Source organism: Anas platyrhynchos, chromosome 29, assembly GCF_047663525.1.
Source record: "Anas platyrhynchos isolate ZD024472 breed Pekin duck chromosome 29, IASCAAS_PekinDuck_T2T, whole genome shotgun sequence".
NCBI lineage: Eukaryota > Metazoa > Chordata > Aves > Anseriformes > Anatidae > Anas > Anas platyrhynchos.
This window is the reverse complement of record NC_092615.1, coordinates 4,023,627-4,044,391: the sequence shown is the minus strand read 5'-3', so window position 1 is coordinate 4,044,391 and position 20,765 is coordinate 4,023,627. Positions and strand designations below refer to the sequence as shown.

The 20,765-nt window shown below is 49.6% G+C and overlaps 2 protein-coding genes across 3 annotated transcripts in view; both read left to right on the top strand.

Annotated features, from left to right (window-relative positions):
- Window positions 1–1,720: 1,720 nt before the first annotated feature.
- Window positions 1,721–17,544, top strand: RAB11B (RAB11B, member RAS oncogene family). Its single transcript, XM_027472087.3, has 5 exons — window positions 1,721–1,878; window positions 7,767–7,962; window positions 9,846–10,039; window positions 11,414–11,494; window positions 15,734–17,544. Exons 1-5 carry the CDS (start codon window positions 1,839–1,841, stop codon window positions 15,877–15,879), a joined length of 657 nt encoding a protein of 218 aa, XP_027327888.1. The 5' UTR covers window positions 1,721–1,838; the 3' UTR covers window positions 15,880–17,544.
- A 984-nt stretch (window positions 17,545–18,528) lies between these two features.
- Window positions 18,529–20,765, top strand: part of MARCHF2 (membrane associated ring-CH-type finger 2) — a 34,502-nt gene continuing 32,265 nt past the window's right edge. The window contains exon 1 of one of the 2 annotated variants that reach the window (XM_027472651.3): window positions 18,529–18,675. The gene's annotated coding sequence lies outside the window, so the exon portion shown is untranslated. The remainder of the gene's footprint in view (window positions 18,676–20,765) is intronic. The other variant, XM_072029302.1, reaches the window with a different exon arrangement.

Below are 20,765 nucleotides of genomic sequence, written 5' to 3'. Positions count from 1 at the left end.
TGTGGGATTCTCAGAAAGTGTCTGCAGACACGTTGCTCCAGCAGCAGCTGGTGACACGTGGCTGGTCTTGGTGACACAAAGCCAATTCCCCAGCACAAAACCCGCCACGAGCCTGGGGGACTCCTGAGGGCTGACAACGGGGGCTTGGGGCTCACGCATAGCTCGGCATCGCCCTGGACCTCAGGGCTCTGATCCTCCTCCTGCCCGGACATCATCTCACTGCCTGCAGCCAGCATCAAAGCTCCGCACGCACACGTCCTAGGACACTCTCTTCAAAACTTAAGGCAGCATTTCCCAGGCAGGGGGAGAAGAAAGGGATTTGGATCCCAACCAGTAGGAAATAACTTTGCTTTTTCCTCTTAAATCCCCCCCAGTACTCAGTTCAGAACTAATTAAGCTGCTTGTGATAATGAAAATGAGATGTTTTATCTCACCAGGGCTAAGGGAGGTGTGGGAGACGTTTTCCTTAGGGCATCCCAGGGTAATTCCCGTCCCCAGGGGCTCCTGCAGCTGACATATCACAGCCCCGCTTCTCTCGATAGCATTTAGCTGTTCGGCAGTTGGATGCTCGATATCCTGGGAGTGCTCGAGTCACTGCACAGCAGGGCCATTGGCTGCGGTCCTGCGGGAGGATGAATATCACAAACGAGAGACGCTGATAATGCCTTCCTGCAGTCCTGGTTGATAAAACTCCCTTCTGCACAGATTAAAAGCCTGATGCCCTACACCGTGTGTTCTGTGAGCGCTGAGAAGCAAAGAGTGCAAAGAAAAGGTGAAAAGAGACTTCCTCCCTGCTTCCTCAGAAATCTCTGTCGGAGAGGAGCAATTTGCCTGAACCTGTGCCGGGTCAGGCGATAGCATCTCCCCCAGAGCCCCACACGTCCATGCGTTTATGGCTTTCCTCCCCAGCTGCTTCCGTTGCCTTTTATGCGATGCCCACACACAATTCCCCAGCACGGCAGCGGGACCGCAATGTGTGATTGCAACGCGCTCCGTTTCTCACCTCATTTTCAGACTACTGTTCATAAAAAAGAATAATAATTTTCACTGAGCAGGAGCTGGCTGATAAGCTGTTAGGCCGGGTGCTGCCTGCTCACAGGCTCCCACACGCTACCAGCAGGCACCGGGACCCCCAAAACCTTGCTCCTGCGGGCCTGGGGGGCTCTGAGGTCTGGGACAAGTCGGGGGCACCCCAGAGCCACACGGCCTGGGGGGGGTGAACAGGCACCCCCACGTCATGCACCGAGGTGAGGGGGGCCCAGGCGGTGGGTGGCACCCCCGGTCCCCCCCGGTCCCGCCCCGTCCCCCCGATCCTCCCCCCACGCCGCCGCCGTGCGGACTGAGCTCCGCGCTGCGCAGCCCCGCCAAGCCCCGCCCCTCAAGCCCCGCCCCCTCAAGCCCCGCCCAATCAGACACCACCCCCAACAGAAGCCCCGCCCACTCTTTCTCAAGCCCCACCCATCCTCGCTCAGACCCCGCCCACCCTCCCCCAGGCCCCGCCCCCTCTCCCCCCGCCCCCTCTCCTCCCCGGCCCCTCCCTGCCCCCTCCCCTCTCATCCCCGGGTCCCGGCTCAGCCCGCCAAGCACCTCCCCTCCCCACCTCCCCCCTCCCCATTGGACTCCCCCACCCGCCACTCAACGTCTTTCCGATCGCCTATTGGACAAAACCCACAGGGCCGGCGTAACGCCCGCCTCCTGCGGGCTGTGGCGGCCGCTGATAGGCTGCGGCCTGTGAGGAGCGGCCCCCCCCACACCCTCCTCCTCCTCCTCCTCCTCCTCCCACCCGGCTGGGCCGCGCTCGGTGCCTGGCAGCCTGAGGGGTCGGCGCCGCCATCGCCATGGGCACCCGCGACGACGAGTACGACTACCTCTTCAAAGGTACCGCCCCGCCGCCTCCTTTGTGAGCGGGGCCGGGCCGCGAGCCCCCCCCGAGCCCCCCCCCGGGCCCACCCCGAGGCCCCCCGGGCCCACCCTGAGGCCCGCGGGGTCGAGGCCTCGGCGCCCTGAGGGTGCCGCTGAGGCGCCGCCCCCCCCCCCCCCCCCCCCCCAAATCCCCCCTCAGGGCCTGTCCCGGTGCTGAGGGAGCTCGGGCACCGCTCGCTGCTGCCTCACGGCGCCCCCCGGCCCTCGGAGCCGCTGCCTGAGGGGGTCCCCCGGGGGTCGGCGTCGTGTGGGGGCAGCCCCCGGCTTGTTCTCCTCGCCTTGGGCCCTCTCTGGGGGTCGCCTCTGTGAGTGTTTGGGGCCGGTGTTGTGCCCAGGTGCTGGGGCTGAGCTGGGGCAGCCCAGGAGAGGAGCAGCTGGGCTGAGCGGCCTCGTGCTCCCCAACCTGTTGTGGTTTGGGTTGCGCCAGGTGATCGTGGGGTTTTCTTCCAGCCCAGACGATTCTTTGATCCCGTGGTCTCCTGCTGCTGACATCCGTGGGTTCACCCGCAGAGCTGCCCCTCTCCGAGGTTGCCGTCGCTGGGTGGCCTTGGGGCTGGGGGTTTCTCCATACGCAGTCACCGAAAAATTCCCCCGGAGCTGGATGTTGGTGCTTGCTTTGTGGCCGTGACCCCTGGCAAGGGCAGCAGCAAGGCTCCATTCGCTGGTTGAGGAAAGGAACGAGCGGTTACTCACACGCTGGAAATGATTTCTGGGTGGCTGTGGCTATGTAGTGCCTTTGTTTGACAGGCTTCAGGATGGCAGGAGGGAAGAGCCCCTATAGGTAGAGTTAGAGGAGAACATAAAGCAGAGGTCTAGCCTCGGAAAATATGCTAAACTGTCTGGGTCTGAAACTAGTTTCTTTCTGAAGTCATTCCATCGTCTATTTCCCAAGTGGTTTAATAGCTGGGAACTTGAAAGCCTAAAAACTGAGTTTCTTGTTTCTTTCTGTGACTAGTCAATTAGGTAGGCAGAGCTGTATTCATCCTGAGGAACACTTCTGCTGCTTTGAAATGTGATTTTAATTTTATCGGGAGTGACACAACCTAAAGCTATTTGGGCAGGGACCATGCTGTTGTGTTGATACAGCAAATTGACTTGGCACACTTTATAGCACTTAATTTAATGAAACGTGGGGGAGAGGATTGTGCTTTTCTGTGTCTTGGGTAGGGGTAGTTGTGTTACTGTTAAAAAATAAAACAAAACAACACAAAAACCCCTTTCCTATCTAGTTGTCTTTCCTTCCTTCCTTCCTTCTGGGCTTTTTAGGACCGGACAAGAAGTGGCGAATGTAAACAAGATCAAGTGGGATGCGATCTCCACTATAATAAGAAAATGAAGAGGATCAACTCCCCTTCTTTTCCCTCCTTGCCCCTCCTGTAATGGAATTAAATATCAAGGGGAATTGACATAATGAAAAAATCAATGTCCAGGGGTTGATTGAGTTCTGGTCTAGTCCCTTCTTTGCTCCACAGATGGGGTTTGAACTCTTCTCTGTAGGCACATGGTGGTCAGAGATGGGGTTAGTGGTGGAGGGGGTGGTTGCTGGCTGGGAAGGATTCATTTCATTTCCTTACCTCTAAGGTCGACTTTAATTTCTGACCATTTCTTCAGCCTCCTGTTCCCAAAGGAAATCTGACTTCAGTCTTCACAGTTGCACTTGAAGAAATTATCATCCTCACGTTGTAATATTATTTAGGGCTGGCTGCTGCTGAATCCAGTTTTTAGCTTTTTATGTAGTGGAAGATCTGGAACTGCTTGTATAGGAGCTTGACTTCTGCCGTGGAGCACAGAATATATTAAACAGCTTTATGAAGAGTTCAAAAGGCAGAGCCCCATTTGTTGGCAGCGTCCTTTGTAAGAAATGCTGTAAGAAACAATTGCTCAGGGATGAAAACAGCGAAGGAGTTAGTAGCAATAATTTCCCCACGCAGCTGGCTCCCTGCTCTTAGGGTTCCCTCATGCAAGAGAATGACGACTGGTGTCGTCAGCCGCTTTGTGCTCTAGGACTGGCCGCTTCAGTAGGGCAGTAGAAAAGACACACATTATTGGCTTATCGGGTGTAGCACGCAGAGGTCAAACCTAATTTGAGGTTTGGTGGTACTCTGGGGATGCGAATGTGGTTTTAGTCAAAGCTGCTCTGCTAAACTGGCTCCCCTTTATCGTTATGTGCAATTTCCCTTCCTTCTGCATGCACCCCTACAGCCAGAACTGCTCATTTCATTGATCGAAACAAAATGTTGTTAAAAAAGCAATGATCTCCTCGTGTTGAGTTTCTAGTGGTTTGGGTCCAGGGTAGAATTTGACATTTTAATAGCTGTCGAACTATGGGAAGCCTTGTACCTATTGAAGTGCGATCTCTGCGTCGGGTGTCCTCTTGGGAAGATAGATGCTATCGGCGTTTCTTTAAAGAATTAAATTTGAGATTGTGCAGACGTGCTGGCTCGTGAAAAAGGAAGGAAAACTGCACCCATAGGGAAAAGCTTGCTTTTACCTTTGTGGGAGATTGCGCTGCTCTGATTAGAGCGTAAGGCTAATGAGGGCTCTGCTTATTAAAATCAAATGTGTGTCGCGTTATTCGTCAATACCTGCCAATCCTACGTATTTAATATTTATAACGAACTCTGCTGATGTGGGCTCTGCTCGAGTCTTAATCCTCCGCGTTGTGCAGAGCAATATTCTCCCTTTGCCAGCCGAATTAACTCTTCTGTTTATAATTATATAATAAACTTCACATTTCCATTTCCCTTACCATGGAAGGGTTGTGCCAGGTTTTTAATTCTTTCGTTTGCTTCGTGCCAGGATCCCCAAGGGTGACGGGTGATGCGTGGAGAGGCGCTGTGTTCTGCCCTGTAGGTCTGTGCTGGAGGTTTCCCTTTCCTAAGGCCCAGAAGCGAGGCATGGTGCCCGTGCTGCTGACACGGAGGCATTAGGAGAGGCCTCTGATGCTTTGCAGTTGATGGTGGGGCGATGTGGTGAATGGTAAGCAGCAAACGGGCACAGGGCAGGGAGGAGAAATAAAATCAGGAAGGGCCAAAGGAGGGGCACTGCAGTTCGGGATGCAAACTGGGCACTGTGAGTGGCTTGCTTTTGTACTTCCCCATCTGATGAGGACTGACTGTTTCAGATCATGTCCGAGTCAAAACCAGCGTGCCTTTCCCTTAGCAGCGTGGCCCAGAGGCTGTTTAAGGAGAGTGATTTCAGTGAGAGATGTAGCGAGGGTTCATGCTCCTGCATTTGATTTGGGACTTGAGCTCTGTTCAGCTTTGTGCATTCTGACAGTCAGTCCTGTCTAGTGAGCAGTTTCCAAGTAGAGGAACTTCCCCAAGTTCGATTTGCTTTTGTCCTGAAGTTCAAAGGTGTCTTCCTGCTCAATTCCCGTAGAAAATACAGACGTGGGCTTCTTTGTGTCCTTCAGCTGCAAGAGAAAACACTTGATTAATGGTCAAGATCAAGAATTAGCAAGAAGCACTTGCAGACTGTGAGGCAGAGAGAACATTGCTTTTGGTGCTGAGTTTGCACCTGACTGCCTTTCTTTGTCACTTCTGCATTCGGTGACGTCTCAAAGCTGCTCTGAGCAGCTCTGTTGGAGTGGGAACAGCCTGGTAAAGGGGCGCTGCTGCTCTGAAGGTAGCCAGCTTGCAGCAGGGGCAGGTAACCAGCTAAAGTGGCACGAGATGCCCTGAATTTTCTTCCTGCAGCAAATGGAGCTAATGACCCAAGAGCCATTTGTGGAGTTTAGGCATGAGATTGGTGATTTTAAAACACCAGAGGGTGGAAGATGGATGTGACCTGGAGAGCTGGCTGTGCCTTCCTGAGCTGCGGCTTCATTAGAAGGTAACTCCTGTTAGAAGCAATTGAAAGCTTCGAGTTTTTGTCAAGCTGGGCTAACTTGTGTGTGTGATTGGTACTCTCGCTCTTACTCTTGTGGCCAGGTTTCTGCTGTGGGGTGCAGCCCCCACAAGCCAGCAATCGCTGTATGAAATGGGTGACCCGCGGCCCGTCCCCACAGTGCCCAGTGGGATGAGTTTTGGGTAGGGGTGAGAACCATTGGTCTGGAAAATAAACTGACAGTCCTAGAGTTAGAACTGAGATTTTTTTTTATCTATTCTCATGCCTGAAAAAAAATACATATATATATTAAAAAAAAAAATGCCGTAGGCTGCTTGTGAGTGAAGCCAGAGCTGCATGGAGCTGGTTTGAGCCGTCCCGGGTGGGGAGCTGTGGCTCCTTGCCACCACCCGATCTGCTGGCTGCCCGTTCCTGCCTTGCTTGTGTTTGGATTTTCAGCTGTGCGGGTACAATTGTCCGTCTGTCCGTGCTGTCAGCTGGATGAAAGGCCGGTGGCTGAATCCGGAGCGTTTCAGCGGTCTCCTGGTGCAGCTCAGGAGCTGGTGCAGCAGAGCAAGGGGGGGTACAGCAAGAGTTAGGGAATGCTCAGTTGTGCTGGGGGGGGTATGGGAGCTGGAGAGTGTGCTGCCAAATCCGTAGCCTGAAACAATGGCCTGAGCGTTGGAAAACAAAAAGCAAATCTGAAATAACACTGAGATGAGATCAGTTTGCAGCCAAAGTTGTAGTGAGAATTATTCTGTGGTTTGCGGCGGATGGAGCAGGAGGGTCTTCTGCCCGTGCCTGCTTTTCTGTACGAAAAACAAATAAAAATGAGAAAGAACAACAAATCTGCAGTTTAAACAGAAGGAGGAAATATTCCCAAGGTTAAAGAAGTCTGACTGAGTGCCTTTCTTCTGCTCGAGCTGTTAGCTCCAATACCCAAAGCCAAACGTTGTGGGGGGCTTGTTGGGACTACAGGAGGGTGGCTCAATGGGTTTTAGTCTCATTTCTCTTTGCTGAGCAGAGCAAGCAATAATGAACACAGGGATTTAAGAACATGCATGTAGTTGCTTTAGCAGCACGGAGAAGCCCCTGGTGTGACCGATATTGGGGCTGTTGAGGAGAAGAGCCCGGTGAGGAAGCAGCCTGCTGGACCAGAGGTGGGAAAGGGGTACGTCGGGGTCAGCTGGGAGCTTCAGCCCCAGAGCAGAGGAACTTCTACCATGAGATGTACCTTTTATTTCCATAATTCTTCTCAGCGCAGCTGCCTTTCATGTGCTAAAAATCTCCCTGCACTAATGTTTTCCTGTTAACATGGCAACACCTTGTGCGGAGGCAGAGATTTTTAGCTCATCCTTTACTTCTCGTGCCATCCAGAGCTCGTCCTGCTGGATGAAGTTCGGGTTTGTTTTGTGCCTTGTTGGTTGTATCAGCTGTCTTTTGTGGGGAACGTATTGATGGATTAAATCATTAAAATACAACACACATGTGACCCCAGCAGGGACTGCAAGCAATTATTTACTTAGTGTTTTTTTTTTCTTTGTTTTCTGTTTTTTAGTAAAAACAGAGCAGCCTATACAATGCAGAGGCTCCTGGCAGGCAGGTAGCCGGGTGTTGTGCTCTTGACAAATGTTTCTTAAAGGGGGTTTGCAGCCTTCCTCTGCAAAAGGTTGGATGTGACGGGGACACCTTGTTGCCCCTAATTACTGGTGGTGGCGTGGTTCCTCACAGACACCGCTGAGCTATTGGCTATTGCTCTTGCTATTTCTCATTTCCATCTCTGAGGAACTGAGCAGCTGTGCGCAACGAAAAGGTTTGGGGCTGTTTTGGGGCTGGGGAAGCAAGCTGTGAGTAGTGAAATCTGAGGTGTTGTCGATGTAACTTTCTCCTACATTTATCCGGCTGTACATCTCTGGGGCTTGCCTGCGAGGCAGCATAGCAGCCAGATAGCACTACTGCTCTGTGAAAATGCTGGTGCGAAGAACTAATTCTGAAAATAATGTCTTTTCTTCCAGTTGTGTTGATTGGAGACTCCGGAGTTGGGAAGAGTAATCTTCTGTCACGCTTCACGCGCAATGAGTTCAACCTGGAAAGCAAGAGCACCATTGGGGTGGAATTTGCCACCAGGAGCATCCAGGTGGATGGGAAGACGATAAAAGCACAGATCTGGGACACTGCAGGACAGGAACGATACCGCGCCATTACTTCAGCGTGAGTACTGTGCCTTCCTCAGGCCAGGAGCAGAATTGTGGCAGAGATAGTACAGATAAACCTCCAGGTGGAGAATGAATAAAACTCATTTGGGACCTGATGGAATCAGACCTCGCTGTAGATCTGAGTCATAAGCTAACAAATAACGATACACGATTAATACAATGAAAATAAGTTTTAGATTCTAGTGATATTTTTATAGATAAATGATACCTTAAATCTTAAGTCTGGGAAATCTGTTGAGTCTTGTGGCTGGTTTTTTTGTTTGTTTTTTTTTTACCTGCCCTCAGTGTGCTGTCTTCATCACATGGAGTGTCGTTTCTGATAGAAGCTGGGTGTTGGTTTGCATGAAGTTTGGGTCTAGGTATGGCAACTTACTGTACTGCAGGTGCCTTCTGGTCTTCATTACCGCCTCAGTCTTGCAATTGAAGGCATTTTTAGGACAGTCTGCAGCCACAGACTCCCTTGAAATCTGCGTGAGTTGGAATTAGTCACGGCCCTGAAAATTAGGTCCAAGAGTGCATGCCGAACACTCAGTAAATGTAAATTACCTCTGGTTATGCTGACTGCAGCAATGGGCATGTCCCTATTTAAAACAGGGGTGCTGAGGAGCTTTCGGTGCACTTTGTTAGTCCAGACAGTGCCTTAATATGTAACCTCTGATTTAATTTGTTTCTATGCAGATAGTAGGCAGAAGTATCTTTTAGAGTAAGAAAACTATCGGCAAGCCTGCTTATCCAGAACATATTCTGATCATGGGGTTGAAATGTTAGTGTTACAGATGTATGTCACTGTTTAAAGGTTCAAACTTCTTCCTGAATAATGCACAGATTGAGCCATTTATATTAAGCTTAAGATGAGGGGAGTTGCTCTTGCTGAGGTGGATAGGGTAAGGCAAAACAGATGGGAGAAAAATAGAAGAGCACAGACCAAAGGGAATAATCTGTAGAGAAGGAATGCAAAAGCAAATTAATGCAGGAGGAGATAAGTGGTGAGTTCAACTTGCATTTTTTTATAGTTGCTAGTTTGTTTTTTCTCAAGTGTTTTTGTGTTCTTGCTGCTGTAAAAGTTTAGCAGAAACTAAGTCCTGCGATGCTGCCTCTCCTTTTGCTGGTGCAGGCTCTTGCCTGATGCATTGCTAGGCCAGTTCAGCTTGCTAAGCCAGCAGAAGGCCAACCAGCAGTGAAAAGTGAGTGTTTTCTGCTGACTTGGTGCTCTGAATCGGTTCAGTGATTGCTGCACAGGTGCTGGCAGAGCAGAGGAGTAATGGTGGGATAGTGTGGACAACGGGTACAGACATTATAGCGACCTGATCTAGGGTGATTATGGTGTCTTGAGCTCTTGGCTTGAGTTGAAGTAGGCTAAGACCTGCCTCAGTTTGCCCTGAGGGAGGGAGCAAACTGTTTTTAGTTTACAGGCTTGTGAATGTGTTAGTACAGCCTCGGGTCTCCCTCTCAATTTTTTAGAGGGACAGGAGATACTTGGAAGATCAGCAACAAATACATTTTACTAGGGGTTATCTTTCCTAGTTGGAAGATTAGCTATAACTTCACAAAAACCTTCTCATAGTGCTGACTCTGAAATGCACTGTGAGTTTTCTTGCACCGTTTTAGTAGACTAAAAGCATCATAGCTTCTGCAGTCTTCATTTTGTTAAATGCATTTAAATTTTCTAGAAATGCCATTAAAAACAGTATTTGGAACTTGTTTTTAGATATTTTTTTTTCCTTTAAAAACTAAAACAGTATTAGCATCAGCACAACTTTCTAAATGGGAGGGAACGTTTTTCGCTTTTTTAGCAGTGAACAGCACAGAAGAACCAGATAGCAGGTTTGGTGTAACACAGATAATTTCTCTAAAGACGTGTGCCTTTTGTGGTTCCAGGTATTACCGTGGTGCCGTTGGGGCCCTTCTAGTCTATGACATTGCCAAACATCTCACCTATGAGAACGTGGAGCGTTGGCTAAAGGAGCTCAGAGATCATGCAGACAACAACATTGTCATCATGCTGGTGGGTAATAAGAGCGACCTCCGCCATCTGAGAGCTGTGCCCACCGATGAGGCCCGGGCTTTTGCAGGTTTGTAGGCAGTGTGTTCTGGGCTGGTGCTTTCTGAACTTGTGTGTTGGTGCTCACTGGAATCACTCTGTTGTTGTCCAGGACTGAACTTTTACCTTAAGTGTTATTTTGGCCTAAAAAAACCAAAGATATTTAAGACTTTGTGAATGAAAATATCCTGGCTTATTAATAGTGCATGGTGGATTTTCTTAAAATCTGTTGGTAGGACATGTTTGTGAAGCGCTGTCCTTGAGCTGCCTGATATCTGAAGCATAAACATGTCCTCTAGCAAGGCTCGAAACAGTAAGCAATGTTTAGAGGAGAAAATATCACAATATAAACATAAAATATCACAATGCAAAATGTCTTTCCCTCCTAGTTCCTAGAGGCCTGGTTCTATGGAGGACTGCAAATGAATTCTGAACCTTCTCTTAGATGGTGCAGTTTCTGCATTACTTCTTTCTCTTCCTTACCTTACAGAGGATTGGTCAAATATTCTTTTTGCCTGTATAGGCCAATGGACATCCAATTTACTGTTGTGTGGCTGTCAGGTTTGAGCTGGAATTTAAATACACAGCTTTTAAATTCCTTCTAGGAGTATAAACATTTTTCTGAAATTTGCTAGTAAGCGAGTGCCCTGTGTTTAGTGAAGCTGCTTTAAATTTTCAGATGAATGAAAGAGTCATAACAAATTTGGTAGACACTCTGAATAGAGCATTGCTATGATTATTTGGTTCAGCAACTTACTTTTTGCCCCTAACTTCCTACTAAGGCTGTTTTAAATATCTCACGATGGTACAGGTGTTGCAGTTGCTCTGCCTGTATGCCTGTGTCTGGGTAGTGCTGTGCCACTACAGGCTGGATGTTTGGTTGCTCATCACAGTTGTTAACTATGTGTAGATATCTTTTGCATTCCAAAAGGCGAGAAAAAATAGATTGCATCACCAAGAGGTTTACTGTAATTTGGAGGCAGGGTCTGTTTAAGAAAGCGTAGATCTATTGATCTGGTTTGGGATGCAGAGGACTGTTTTGATTCCCCTTTCAGCTAACACGTGTTAGCCTGTGCTCTTGCTGAAGGTACTTCTAGGAGTGATCTGTAGCCAGATGGGAATAATATTGTGTGAGGCTGGAGAAAACGCATTGCTTGACTAAATGAGTGCAGTGAGGAAAATATTCTCACGCTGCGGAGAGGCAGTGGTCAAAGGTGCTGCTGCTGAAAGGCTTGTAGCTGATTAAGTGGTGCACCTAATTGCTCCCATTGTAACTGGGGTGGGGTGGGAGGGGGACCTAGGTCTTGGCTGACTTGGCCTAAAAAAATAAAGGTGAAAACCCCAAATAAAAGCAAAATAAAGTGTTTTTAAAATTATTAACTGAACCATTTGTTGTTTATTACAGAAAAAAATAACTTATCTTTTATTGAAACTTCTGCTCTGGATTCAACAAATGTAGAAGAAGCCTTCAAGAACATCCTTACAGGTATGGTTTGTTAGGGATTGAGAGGACCTGCTGAGGTAGTGATCCTTTCTAACAGGCACTGTTTGCAGTTATCAAGACTGTTTTGTAAATGAATGTTGGGAATGCTGGGAATGATGATTTGTTTGCAAACCACCTAATCTTACCTTGTGTTCTTGCTCTCAAACCCCACGAGCCTTTCTGCCAAGGAATCTGGAGATGTTCTAGGCTTCTGATGTTGCCATTGCAGTTGGTTTGTTGTAAGGACACAAGTCGGGGTTGTTGTAAGGGTTGCATGCAGCTATGCACCAACAGCGTAGTGGTACGCAGGCTGCCTTCTGGGAATGTCCCCTAACAGTCCCAGGAATTGTCTGCGAATGTGATAGCGGTCACGGGCCAAAATGAAGCCAAGGATCCTGATTTCCTCTGCCCAGGAATGTTCCTCGGCGTGTGTAAGTGGCGTAGATGAGTGCATGGTGTCTGGTTGCAATTTCAGGACTCGCTGTGGGAATACCACGTGGCTTATGCAGTGGATCCACTGTGTGTAGTATCAGAGGTACTCCAGGTAGTAGCATTATCCTACTTGCCAAGCCCCTGTCTGAAAGAGGACAAAAGCATATCCATTCCTTTAGGTGGGAATTGTTGCCTGCATTTATTTTCTTGCTCCTGGAATAAGGGAGTGCCCTGCTGCATGAGACCTAGGAGTCACCAGCAAAGCTTTATTACTGTAGACACACCAAGTCCTCCTTGCTGTACTAGGCAAAAAAAAAAAGGGGGGGGGGGGAGGAATGATGAAAGGCATGATGAAAGCCCTTCCGCTGATTAGCTCACAGGGGTTTCCAGCTGGTGTTTTGCAAACTGAAGCTGAGTACTTATTTGGCTTCTGGAAGAGCGCAGCTCAGTTTTATGCTAAATACAACACGTGGGGAACTTGCTGTTTCCCTGACAGTGAGGTGGGCCCAGAAGTATGAGTGGTATGGTCAGCGGGTAGCAGGAGCAAGAAGGATGTGTACTGGGAGGTGTGCAGGCTGCAGGCTGTGAAAGTGGGAAGCACACGGAGCAAGAGATGCTTCAGATAACTCCGCTGAGATAAGCAGCGCTTATTTGGGTGACTTCTTGGGGTACAGTTGGGTGGGGAACTTCTGCAATGGGTCTGGCCTGACCCTGCTCTCACTTCAGTCAGCTGCTGGTTTGCATGAGGTGCTGGGATGTGTCAGCACTGCGTGCTCGAGTGCTCTTCCAGGGGATGCATTATTTTGGCACTGCTCTGAAGTGACTCTCTGCATTTGGGTAGCTCAGAGCCAGAGCTAATCCTTGGAAGCAGAGTTCTGGGAACCATGGTGCAGGCACATCCGAGCATGTTTGAAGGAAGGCAGCACGGGCCTGCAGGACTGCTGAGCTGGAGCTAACAAACCCCAGTAAACTCGAGCATCTCTGCTGTCAGAGGCTCTGCCTTCACTCTGTGTTCTGCAGTAGTCATATTATGAGGAATTCTGTGCTGAGGGATGTTCTGGCACTTTTTTTTTTTTTTAATGGATAAGGAGGAATTTACTCTATAGCTACACTTTTTGTTAGTCCAGTCTCAAAATGCTATTTGATGTGACAGGGAAGTTACCTGTTGATGTTTGAAGGCATAGTCTTATGCTCCTAAAAGCAGAATTGGAAGTAATGGGTAATTAGCAAAAAAAATCTTTAAATTTCAATTTGACTTAAGTGGGAAGAGAGCTGTCAAAGAGGCATTGAATTACCGTGCTACCTCTGTCTGCCTCATGCAGCCTGAATCTTTTCTTAGAGGGGAGAAAAATCCATACAATTTGTCAGCTTGTTTGTACTCTCTTGAAAAGCTCTTTAAGATCCATGACATGGACACTGGGCGAGGTCCAGTTCCTGGCTTTTCCTTACCATAGCTGAGTTCTGGGAGGATAAACTATTTGTGTGTTCTCCCCCCTGTATGCCATTTGGTGAGGTTGTGCCTAATTTGTGTCCTACCGCCCCTCAAGGTGACCATTTTCTGAGCTTTGTTGTGAGGAGATACTGGTGATACTGGTGGCAAGTAGGTGGGAAGGAGCCTTCGTTCTGGTGCTGCTCGGTGATGAGGAAGTGTCTGGTGTATGTTGGTTGTTGGACACTGACCAAAAAATGGGCTTTTTGTTACTGTTCCTTGATTACAGGCAAATGAGGACCTATTACTAGGAAAACAGCTGAGTTTCAACACTGACTTCTGTGGGTGAAACCTGAATTCTCTCTCAGGCTTGTTTCGCAGAGGTGCGGGGGTAAGCAGGGAGAAGAGGATCAGTAGGTCTGGTGCTGCCCAGCTCTGCTGATACCAAAAGTGTGTTGCACTGGGAGGAAGATGACCAAGAAGGAGGCAGGCAGGAGAAAAAAGGATAGCTAAGCTGCTTCTAAAAAAAAAAAAAAAGCATAGACTTAAAATTGGTTACATTCTCCTGCCCAGCAGGATTTGGATGTTACCAGAGCTGCTGGTGAAGTTATTGGAGGATATTGCTATTAAGACAAAGCTGTAGAGAAGACAAGACCGCCTAGGGCCTGAGCTCTTGTGCAGGGCAGCCTTGAGAGCAGGCACATTGCTTTTTCTTGGCTGGACCCGAGGCAGCCTGCCTGGAACTCTGAGATGCTGTCGGTGGGGTCTGTGCTCTGCTCAGCTGTCACCATCCATCCTGTACTTTCCTTGCAGTGTTGTCCCAAGACTGACCCTGGGTAGAGAAGATGGCCAAAGGTTCTTCTAGGAGAGAGCTGTCCAGTGCTGTCTTCTGTAACAGATAAGGTGCTTCAGGAGCCAGAACTTGAGCTGAGGTCAGGCCTGGGCAAACTGAACTCGAAGCACGGCCTCTTGGCAGCATCCTGGGCTCCCAAGGGTGGTGAGATTGGCCAGCTGAGGTACAGTGCGGATGTAGCTAGTGTGGCTGAGTAGCCCTAAAAAGGCTGTTCCTACCAGGGGGCAATCGTCCCTCTGAGGGAGGAAAAGAAACAGAAGATGTGCTGTGCAGAGCAGTGAGCTGGGTGAGACCATGGTCAACTTGGAGGGAAAGGAGCAGCAGGACAGGAGTTCTCTTGGTGGCCACCAGTTTGAGGGAGGTTTTGGTAATACCTCTGAACAGCTGGTATTAAAATACACCACTGAGCACAAACGAGGGTGGATGTCATTGTCTCTTCTTTTCCCTAACAGCAAAAAGGGGCTGAAGGTAGCAAGGGGATCAGTCTTGGGTTAAAAGATTCCATTTGAAACAGGGTAAATACGTGCAGATTCTTTCAAATGCAAACAAAACAAAACAAAACACCCAAACAAAGCTTCACAATTCCCCGTGATTTTTAATCTTTGATAAAGACTTGGCTGTTGCTGTTTTGAGGCTGTGGCTCTATGAATGTGACCATAATATTTACCGCAGACTTCCAGGGAGGTGCTTGCCCTTTTCCTGTGTTACAATGGAGGGAAGTTGGAACGAGGACTTAGCCAGCGAAATAAATGATTTAAAAATATTTCAACTTGACTTGTTTTTACTGACTCCGCAGTTGAGATGGTTTGTTTCTGAAAGCTAACCTGGCAGTCTCTCTTCAGCAGTTACAGCTTCGTGAATCCCTGTGCTCTCAGGCATAATTTGAGTCAAAGAAATCAATTCTTTCAGGAAAGGCATTTTTCAGATCAGTATGGGGCCTTACGGGACCTCGTGTCTTTTTTACTGCCATAGGTGGGAAAAATGAATTGTTACAGAGAGGAACAAGGGTTTCTGTCACTTGGTAGGGACAGCTTGCCAGAAGCTAAAGGGTGAACTAGATACTGTCATTGCTGCTGCATGGCGATGTTTTGCAAGCATCCTGTTGAATAATGTTTTAGATAACATTGCCAATTTTTATAAAAAAAAAAAAAAAATCCCCCCAAAAAGATTCCCTGTTCTAGAAACAAGCATTGCTGCTACTTTCTCATTTAACAAGCATTTTAGTAATATCCATGTTCATGGAATCATTGCAAAGAACATAGGAAGGAGCTGTCGTGGAAGACAGTAAGGAATCTTGTGTTGCTAATTTTTCCAGGCAGAGCTGGAGTATCCATTACAGAGCTGGAAAGCCAGCCAGATGTTACACTGCACAGCTGCTCAGACCCGATTCCTTTTCACAGCTCCAAAGCTAAAATTTTCTCCTTCCTGGGTTCAACCATCTTCTTTGACAGCTTGCTTTGAGACATGCACATGCTCTGTTGAAGAGAGAGTCTCTTCCTAGGCTCTAACAAGTCTGTTCTCATTTCAGAAATCTACCGCATTGTTTCGCAGAAGCAGATTGCAGATCGGTCTGCACACGATGAGTCTCCTGGCAACAACGTAGTCGATATCAGTGTCCCACCAACCACCGATGGACAGAAATCCAACAAACTCCAGTGCTGTCAGAACCTGTGACCTCCTGTAGATGACTCTTGTGCCCCTCACTTCGTCTGTGCTTCATTTAGAAACTTGTGTGCACTTCTTTATCTCCTGTGATTCAGTGACTCCCTCTCCCCTCCTTTTCCCCATCCCAAGCTCCTCCTTTCATCTTAGAGCTTTAATTGTAGGGCTAACATTCCCTTGCCTCTGAAATCCCCTTGAATGTGATGACTTTTGGGCTTGAAATGTTGGCACTGATCTGATAGACATGTTTGTGTTGGAACATCTGCTGCTGGATATTATCCCATGAAACACTCTCCTCAAATGGTTCTGGGTTTTCTTTCTGGGAGAGAAGCCATGGGGTCTTGACTATAACAGTTGAAGAAATAACTACATTTAGGTTACAAGGTTTTTTCCTCCCATAGTCAGATTTTTCTCTCACGTTTCTGTAAACATAGGGGAGAAATTAAAAGAAAATAGCTATCCTACCAAATGCTCTGTTTTCTGTCCTGATGAAGTCTCACAGTGAGGTTTTAGTGGCTGCACACACATAAGAAAGGTGTTGAAAATAACATTACTTAATATGTAATTACCCCTAATACAGTTAGTCTGGCTGTGTAGTTTACCGTTTCCTGCTTGGGAAATCTTTCTCTATCCTTGTTTTATTTGGGAACAATGAAGTATGTCTGCATTGCTTTTTCTGCCACCATGAATGCCTGTGCTGCTTATGCAGGCTTTATGAAGTGGTTTAATATTTATTCATGGCTTATGTTAATCAGTTAACATTATTGTACAGTAAGTGCCAGCATATTCCTTTGAAAAAAAATGTTTGCAACCTGTACAAGTAGGCTTATTTTGTACTGTAGATCAGTGTCTGAACGCAGGATCTTCTCTAGTTCCAGAATTTTTTTGCATGCTGCTTTTTCTCTAGATCTCCCCTACCCTGTTTTGAGTGAGTGAAGCAATATTTTCATGTCATGTATATACCTGCACTTGTAAGGGTTTGGTTGTTGTTAGAGAAACACAATACTTTATACATTTTGTAAAACTTCGGCAGAACCATAGCATCTTGAACTTTCTTTTCATGATCTTTCACTATTGACCTTGTGCATAATCTTCTTGACCTTTACTAAAATGCATAATATTAAGATTTCACTGAACTACTAACCTGTTGTTTCCCTCTTATTCTGTTTTACTGAATTGCAAACTGTAATTCTCAAATGATTGTACTTCACCTGATGTAACAGACCTGTCGTCAGCAGGGTTAACTACTATAATATTTTGTTTTGCTGAATGGGAAGAATGTTACCACAACTTCATGTAGTCAGTCTCTTGCTAGCTTGTGGAAACTCTCTATGATGATGGCTTTTCATCATTCACTAGCTCTTACACTTGCATCCCTCTGGTAACCACTGAATGTTATGGCGAGGCAATACTGGGTGAAATGATCTCAAGGAAGAGTTGGAGGCAATCTGCTGCTCTCTGAAGGCTAGTGAAGCAATTTGCAGTGAATTTTTGCTCTGTATTCTTCCAGATTTGGAGAACGTGCCTCACTTGATGAATCCTACCTGCATGTTAGCGAGCTGAAGTATTTTCTGATACAAAGCAAATATGAAACTGTAAATTGTGCTCGAAGGGGAAATCTGACATTCCAGTCTCAACTGTTCTGTCTGGTTATGTAATAAAATTAAGGGCGGTTAACTCTGATGGCTTTTCTTTTATAAGATTTCCAGACCAATGCCTTCAATTTTTTAGTATATGCACCTAGAGGGCTGTAGTTCAAAGCCAAGGTGGTGCCTACCCTTTCCCTTTTCAGCTTTGTTTAGGGGATACACTCCAGACAAAGGGCTGCATGCTTGCAGCCTAATCCCAGCGACTGATGGTCTGAATTCCTCCTTGGACACCACAGGAATCTGTCCTAAGGGTGTCCCAGTCCAGGAAGCACTTTGAGCACTTGGTATGTACTTGAATAACATCCTCTTGGGACGAAGTGCAGCAAGTGGGAGATGGAAACTTCTTTTTGGTGGCCCTATTTAGAAGGGTGAGCGTGGCGTCAGGGAGAGGGAGTGCTGAGATCCTGAAAATCTCTCCTTTAAGAGCCACGGGAGGAGCTGGGCTCCTTGATTGTTGAACTTCTGCTTGTTGAACTTCTAATAAATGAGTTGAGTGGTGTGAATAATCCTGCAGCGGAGAAGCCTTCTAGCCCAGGGTGCCGTGTCAATGTGTTTGCTTTCCAAATCCTGTTCTTGATGGGGAGTTGATTGAGGTGATCGACTGCCGTACGAGGTTGAGAAGCAGCTTGGCAGCTTCCCGGCCTCCTCAAAGAGATTTCCTTTGGTTTTTGACTCTGGGGGAGGCTCTGGTGTGAGGGCTGCTCTGTGCTCCCCCATGCCCGCTGCCAGCAGGAGGGGGCAGGGGCTGGGGTGGGCATTGGGGTGCCTGGGCCTGGGCCGAGCAGGGGGCGTGGCCCCGCCATGGCCCCGCCCCTTATGGGCGTGGCATCTCCCGGCCCCGCCCCCTACGGGCGTGGTTATGAATGGGGGCGCTGCCACTCGTAGGGGCGTGGCCTCACCCCCCGAGCCGCTCCCCTATTGGCCGCCTCCTGTTGCCAGCGTGGTCGCGTCGCGCCGCCGGCCCCCTGTCGGCGCTGCCCATTGGTGCGGGCGGGGGACCCGGCGTCGAGGCGGCGCGGCGATTGGCTGGCGGGCGGGGAGGAGGCCCCGCCCACTACCGCGAAGGGCGGGGCCCGGGTGGGCGGGGCCCGGCGGCCGCAGGAGCCGGCGATGGGGCGGCGCGCACCGCGCTGAGGGGCCGCGGGCGCCGGGACCGCAGGTACGGGGCGGGGGGGGCGGGGGCGGCTCCGGGCACGAAGCGGCCGCACCGGGACCGGGGCCGGGATCGGGGCTGGGCCCCGCAGCGGTGGGGGGGGGAGGCTCCGGGTGAGCCCGGCCCCGGGGGTCCCGCAGCCGCTGGGAGCCGTCGGGGACCGGCCCCGGGGTGGCGAACGGGGGGCGGGGGGGGCTCCAAACCGGCCCCCGCGGTTCCCTCCTCGCTCCGTGCCCGTCCCGCAGCGGCTCCGCTCCCACCTCCCGACCCCGCGGGGCCTGCGTGGCTCCGGGTTGGCCTCCCTGAAGTTTCGCCGTCTCCTCTCAGCCGTTTTTTTTAAATTTTTTGTTATTATTATTCTTATTTTTCTTATTTTTGACGTCTCAACCGGCGGCGGCGGAGGCCAAAAACTGCTGGATCACGGCACGCGTCCCAGGGGCGAGCCGGCCGGTGGCGGAGGAAGATGGCCGTGACATTGGAGGGGCCCTCCCGGCCTCCGAGCCCTCTGCTCCCCTCCGCTGGGCTCTGCCCGGGGCCGGGACCCCCACGGGAAACCCAAAAACCCCGCGGGGGTCTTTGGCCGAGGCTGCTTTGAGCAGGGCGACCTGTGGAAATGTCACGGCTCCGGGCTGGACGCTGCCCCTCAGGACGGCCCCGGCTGCCCCGCACCTTGTAGGAAGCCTTGTGGGGCTGAGACAGGTGGGGACCCATGGGCAGCGGTGTCGGGGCCAGCAGGAGCAGCTCTGGCCGCTCATCGGGCACGGTGGCGTTTGGAGCTGTGGCTGCTTCACCCCAAGAATCATAGAATCATAGAATCATAGAATATCCTGAGTTGGAAGGGACCCTTAAGGATCATCAAGTCCAACTGGATGAAGAACCGGCTGTCCTGCTCCAGCACGTGCGAGAGAGATCCCCCAGTTAGGAACCCACTTCTCCTCCCGCCCCATATCCCTCACGTATCCCTCCCTTGTGCTCACGGGGCTGTTTGTTCCCCCCCTCTCGGCCCTGTTTTCTTCAGGGCTCTGATTCTGCTCCTCTCTTCTCCCACGAAGTGTTTCTGTGCGCCTTTCCCTTCGGATCTGTTTTCCAGCACTTTCCCCATCTTCCAGACCCTTTCCAGACTCTTGCCAGGAGTCCTGGTGATGCCGCTGTGCTGGGTCAGCTCCGGTGGCCGTGGCCGGTCCCCTTCACCCTGCTCCCAGGGACGTGCGACCCTGCGTGGCTGTCAGGCTTGCACACGCATGGAGTAATCCTTCCAACAGCTGGATGTGAGCCTCGTCTTTCCAAAGCTTAAGTGTCTGAATACAGTTCTTGTATCTCCAAAGGATTACGGAGACAGCTGCAGGGCAGAGTGCAGGACTAGCAAAGCCCTGCTTTTCCAGGTGCACTTGAAGCACTGATGGTAAGGAGCCCTTCAGAAACAGGAGTGGAGGGAGAGGAGCTGGGACTGGAAAATCCCTTTGTCACATGCACCGCAGCAGTGAATTTAATAACCCAAATTGAGGGTGCCAGGTCCAGCTTCCCGCAGGCGTGGGCTGGAGCATTGAGGCCAGCAACTGTGGGCCAGGCAGCACGGGAAGCCTGTGTGTGCTTCACGTGTGTGCCGTGGATGTTGAGTACCAGCTGTGAAATCTGGGTTATCTGCGGGGCTCGCTGATCAACACCACTGGCGTTGTTGAAAAAATAAGTGGAAACAGGAAAAAAAAAGCAATAGAACCGATGGTTTCTTGTTTCTGTTATGCTTGGCTGTGTTCGTTGGTTTTATTTTGCTGTGGAATTGCACTGAGGCTGCAGACTGAGGTCACCCCGTGCTGGACACCAAGGAGGCCGAGCAGAGGAGCAGAGTCATGAATGTACCGATCGTAAACAGCTTCTGACAGAGCCCTTGCCTTAAGAGATGCTGGGAGAGGGGTTTTCTTATTCCAGGTTATTGATGCTGGCCTGGATCAAGCTAGTGGAGGACACGATGTTTCCCCAGGAGGAATTTGCAAAGATTCCTTCAGACAGCATGGCCAGAATCAACCCCAAATGCTTCCAGCACGATCTGGGAACTGGGGAAGGAGAGGCTGGATACGGGCTCTGAGAGCCTGTTGGCC